Genomic DNA, 6,046 nt, shown 5'->3' with positions numbered 1-6,046 from the left:
CTCTCCATCGAGGCTTTGCCTCTGGACCCTCTCTTGAAAGCATACACTCCTTAAAACATTTGCTACGCCACTGAATATTTTATTTAATAATCTGTCTTAGATCCTTATTTCTTTCAAAATGCCTCCTTAATTTTGTAATCTTTATAGAAGATATTATATCGTACAATTTTAATCCAATAACTCAACCCACAAGACGTATCGTATGCTATAAGTACGGCATGTTAACTGCTAGCAGAAATTGGTTGTCGTTAAATTCGATTAAAAACACCGTGTTATCAAATCCTCTTATCATGACAATAATGCATTTCTCTTTATTTCTTTCCAAACGATAAAGGTACCAGATTACAATACATTTAGCTTTCATCAAAAACCTATCTTCTTTCTTCATGTTCATGTCGTTGTTGTTATCGAACACATGTTTAGACGTAGCTGAAATGAGACCACGGACATGGCGCGAATTATTATCAAATAGCAGATGAAAATCCGACACGATCTGTTCCTGGGAAGTATAACATCAGTCAATGTCACTTTGTGCACGTTATCAAAATGACAAGCCATCTGATAATATTACATAATTATCAGTTTTCTTTTAGAGTGAAAAGATTCATTGAGGAATTACACTTGGTGTTCTGTCAATAACCTCTTTCACAAAAGATCGATCATACTGTACGGCAAACCAATCGTGGTGGTATCATCGGAAAAACTGAAATAGGAACAAATTGGAAAACACATCACTGTCGTGGTCACACTTTCACAATTTGCTCAATAAATGAACATATTACTTTAACGACAAGTGAATTGGGGAATGACTATTCTGCAGTGAACTCGCACCAATCAATAGGGACTGTCTAGGAGTCTTGCAGCCGTCCCTGTGTATATTATGTTTCTAGCGCGTTAAGGGAGTGTCCTCGTCATCTAATGATCACTCAGAACTGCACGTCTGGCCGGATATTGAGGATTTCATTCTGACTTTGGAAATGTCAACTTTATAACAAAACATGAAATGAATACCATAGCAGTATGCCGGTACAGCGATGAGTTCGTCTGGGGAATATAACTTGTAATTTCATCGTGAAACAATATGTTTTTCCTTTGATTAAAACTGTAATTTATCCTTCTGTAACATGGGTGAGAAAAAATTCAAATGTACTAAAGTCATTACGCTTTTCAACACGTAATGTTGTAAAAGTGCAAATACTTATTTGATAGAACACACGCACGCGCAAGCATACACAAATAAGGAGTACGTACAGATCAAAACATTTTAAAAAAATCAAACAACAACTTGAACAAAAATTAAATTAAAATAAATAGATAAACAGCTGTTTCTCGTACATCTAGATAACAAGATAACAAAATCGTAATCAAAAGTAAATATTAATGAAACAATTGGAATATAAGAGCTACTGTATGGTAAGCCTTTCACGGAGAGTACATGACTTCTACTTCTTCATCCATCCTAAGCAAGTAATGTCATGTTCTTCAAATGAGTACAATGGCACCACCACGTGCCACCTTCATTCGCAAATTAAGTCAGAACGTTTATCACACAGTTTGATGAAAAACTGTTGAAAAAATCAAGCTTATCAGCTAATACAGACAACACTGTCACATATATTTGATAAGTCTTGATACTAAAATAACTAAAAAGAATTAAAAGCATTTGTGTCTATTGTAATCGATGTGTTACTATTGGTGAGTGTTTAAACGAGAAATGGAGAGACAATTTCGTTTGATTATAAATATGTCTTTTGAAATAAATCGACAAACATTTAGAGTACTCGCCGCGGAAAGTGTGATTTCATCAAGAACGACACATTGAACCGAATTAATGATTGTGTTTAGAGTTTACAGTCTAAATTACCCATAATGCACGTGTCTAACAATTTTTACGTCACTATTCAAAGACATCGCTGACTTCGAAAACATCTGTCTTCATTAATGTCATGAAATGAAATCCGTACTTCAGTTAAATCTTAAAAAAACAGTGAATACACACGAGAGGATTAGTGTCCAATGTTCAGTTTATATTAATTTGTTCTTTCATGGAGTATCGGGGTTAATGCTGGTGGACTTAAACGTTAAATATATATCGGCTTTTTTCTGCACACAAATTTCTAGTCGCTGCAGTCGCTCCTTCTCCTGCATCCGGTTACAAGCAGTGACTCCTATTATAATCATATCAAACTAAATATTGTTGGCAAATTACACAGCCCCTATTACTCCTCAGTTCACAACTGCTACACAGCCCCACTACTCCACGGGCCGCCACTATTACACAGCCCTCACTACCCGCAGGCCGCCACTATTACACAACCCCTACTACTCCGCAGGCCGCCACTATTACGCAGCCCCCACTACTCCACATCCCGCCACTGGCCGCCACTGTTACACAACCGCTACTACTCCACAGGCCGCCACTGGCCGCCACTGTTGCACAGCCCCCACTATCCACATCCAGCCACTGGCCGCCATTGGCGACCACTATTACACAGCCCCAACTACTCCGCAGGCCGCCACTACTACACAGCCCCAACTACTCCGCAGGCCGCCACTATTACACAGCCAAACTACTCCACAGTCTGACACTATTACACAACCCCCACTACTCCACAGTCTGACACTATTACACAGCCCCCACTACTCCACAGTCTGACACTATTACACAACCCCCACTACTCCACAGTCCGCCACTATTACACAGCCCCACTTCTCCACAGTCCGCCACTATTACACAACCCCCACTACTCCACAGTCTGACACTATTACACAACTCCGAAGGCCGCCACTGGTCGCCACTGTTACCTACCTCCACTACTCCGTAAACCGCCACTGACCGCCACTGACCGCCACTATTACGTAACCCGCACTAATCCACAGACCGCCACTATTACACAGTCCCACTTCTCCACAGACCGCCACAACTACACAGCCCCACTTCTCCACAGACCGCCACTACTACATAGCCCCACTTCTCCAGAGCCACTGGCCGCCACTACTACACAGCCCCACTTCTCCACTGGCCTCCACTACAACACAGCCCCACTTCTCCAGAGCCACTGGCCGCCACTACTACACAGCCCCACTTCTCCACTGGCCTCCACTACAACACAGCCCCACTTCTCCACAGACCGCCACTACTACACAGCCCCACTTCTCCACAGTCCGCCACGCCCCACTTCTCCACAGACAGTCACTATTACACTGCCCCACTTCTCCACAGTCCGCCACTATCAAACAGCCCCCAATACTCCGTAGGCCGCCACTGCTTCTCAGCTCGCAACTATTTCAGCTCTCGCAGTCTTCACGTCAAATGACGTCTCCTCTCTATGACTTCACAGAGGTCAGAGGATGACCGCCCCAGGCTTCCCAAATCAACGCGTATATTACGCCTATATAGTTGGATAGCCAGTTTCGTTCGTATTTCTATAGCTAAAATACTAGTATTCATAAGAACCTCAATGTAAATTATCTAAATCGACGCAAGAAATTCAAGCGACTGCTCTCAGTACCGATGGGATCAATTGGTTAATGATAGATGGATCCTTTGCTCAACCTGGTTGTTTAAAAAGTTATTTCCAAGACACAGATTGCACTTAAAAAATGAAGCATATCCCAGTTTTCTACAACGATCTAGTCACATGTGTAACCCTGTACTCCATGGTATTTGACGAGATCAAACAAGACCGAGCGATGTCAGCACATAGCAATGACACCATCGTCAGAGATGTCAATCTTGCCCGTTAAGCTACTCTAACATTTTAGTCATTTCTTCGAAAGCGATTGAGGCTTTGATGGAGCGTTTTAACTGAATTTAAGCTTGATATGCTATTTTTATGGTGATAAATGATCGAACAATAACAGAAATGTATATGTTCATGGCGAGTTATGTTTCATCATTTCTCGTCTCCTCCAGCGAGAATGTGCGAGATCGCGAGAAAGCTGCTATTTTCCCACTGTATCAATTCCCGACCAATCTATGTTTCAGATTTCAAAATGTAAACTATCTAAATAATCACCACCAATATCAGAGCATGAATAGTTTTCAATCTCTAAAAAAATCCAGATCTGACAGGAGTTTTATGTCGATATATACATCGACATTACAGATCACACTTGTTGATGCACAGTTCAAAATCAGTTTTGCCTGATGGTTTCAAGATCTATATCTGGACACCGTCGATATATACATCGACATTACAGATCACACTTGTTGATGCACAGTTCAAAATCAGTTTTGCCTGATGGTTTCAAGATCTATATCTGGACACCGTCGATATATACATCGACAATTACAGATCACACTTGTTGATGCACAGTTTAAAATCAGTTTTGCCTGATGGTTTCAAGATCTATGTCTGGACACCGTCGATATATACATCGACATTAAAGATCACACTTGTTGATGCACAGTTCAAAATCAGTTTTGCCTGATGGTTTCAAGATCTATATCTGGACACCGTCGATATATACATCGACAATTACAGATCACACTTGTTGGTGCACAGTTCAAAATCAGTTTTGCATGGTTTCAAAATCAGTTATATACATCGCAATTACAGATCACACTTGTTGATGCACAGTTCAAAATCAGTTTTGCCTGATGGTTACAATATCTCTGTCTACATCACACAGGCGCTTGTCGATTTTGTTCTCACTTTTTCTTCTATATATAAAAATACTTCAAACTGTTTTGACAAACTCCTTACATCAGGATATCATAAATGACCTACAGATCGCTTGTCTAACTTACATATTATGACTTTTGTTATAGGGGCATCCCGTAGTGAATGCACAGAAAGTCATGAAGTGTCGCTGCTGTGAGTGATGATGTTTTACAGCGCGTGTGAGCAGTTTTTACATGATGTAGACATATATTATATCTTCAAAACACAGAAATGAAAGCACATATGAAGTGGTGTCGGACTATCTGTTTTTTTTTCATTCTCAACTGTGTAGATATTTTCACACTGTCAAACGGTTAATCCATATTTCGTCAAATGAACATCATAGCAAATAGGAATAACACGGGTCGTAATAGACATTCATTATTGACTAAGTTTGGTGTTTGAGTTCCTAGGTTATGTGTTACAGACAATATGTGAAAATATCAAAGAGTACATATACTTCCCGTTACTGAAATTATTGGATGGAGAAAAGTGGTTTGAATAAACCATTGGCGAGAATTACGCCCCCGTGAGTCATGTTAGCATGGGATTTTTTTTCTACGGAATCCCGTGATTTTTTGGAACACATTCAGTCTGATTGAGCTTATATATTAGCTCGCGGACAAAACGGAGATTATTTCGCCATTAAGTCACCTCGAACAGGATGGAAAGTGACAGGAAAGTAATTCCGAAGGCAAATTAATTAGCATTAAGAAAAAGGTATTGTCTGTCTGTTGACGCAGATGCAATATAACACTGTTCCATTTCAATTGGTGTTAATTTGTTTACGGAGTGAGACTGAGTGCGATCTTGAACCCTTATCATCAATTTTCCGCATGAATTTCCACCAGGCCTTCTCATACCGTCTCATCGATACATTAATAAAAACACGAAATCTTGATTCAGTTATGTTACCGATGTCTTTGCTCTCAGCTATGTGAAAAATGGGGCGACAGCAACAGAAATGATGAAGAGGGAACGAGAATAGCGGGGAGTGGTTTGTTCTGAACCATTTTGTAGCGCTTGGAAGTATATAGAGTGCAGATTCCAAATTCTTGGAAAATTCTTATCTTTCGCTCATCCATCGTGTTGATTTTCCAGAAATGTTTATTTATAGCAGAGTAATACAATTGAAGATGTTAAAGTTCAAAAAAATATTTTTTATTTTTTATTTATTAACATTATGAAGTCCGAATGACGAATATAACCGACACAGGTTTATTTCCATTTAATTCGTATCGAAACCCAGTTATCATCTATATATAAATTATTCAACTGTTATTTTCACTGGATTTCTTTTTGTATTGCCCGTCATGACATTACGACATTGTTTTCAAGGTACTGGACTGTTAAGAGCGGCGTTAGGAGCCAAATACATG

The 6,046-nt window shown here is 39.8% G+C and overlaps 1 protein-coding gene across 1 annotated transcript; it reads left to right on the top strand.

Moving 5' to 3' along the window:
• The first annotated feature begins 1,495 nt into the window (after window positions 1-1,495).
• Window positions 1,496-3,355, top strand: LOC132557680 (soluble scavenger receptor cysteine-rich domain-containing protein SSC5D-like). The gene is made up of 3 exons (XM_060222199.1): window positions 1,496-1,532; window positions 2,214-2,650; window positions 2,915-3,355. The coding sequence occupies exons 1-3, from the start codon at window positions 1,496-1,498 to the stop codon at window positions 3,353-3,355; spliced, it is 915 nt and encodes a 304-aa protein (XP_060078182.1).
• The last annotated feature ends 2,691 nt before the right edge of the window (window positions 3,356-6,046 follow it).

The sequence above is a fragment of the Ylistrum balloti genome, unplaced genomic scaffold (assembly GCF_031769215.1).
Source record: "Ylistrum balloti isolate Yb309-2 unplaced genomic scaffold, AGI_CSIRO_Ybal_v1 Utg370706, whole genome shotgun sequence".
Lineage (NCBI taxonomy): Eukaryota > Metazoa > Mollusca > Bivalvia > Pectinida > Pectinidae > Ylistrum > Ylistrum balloti.
This window is presented reverse-complemented; position numbering and strand designations above follow the sequence as displayed.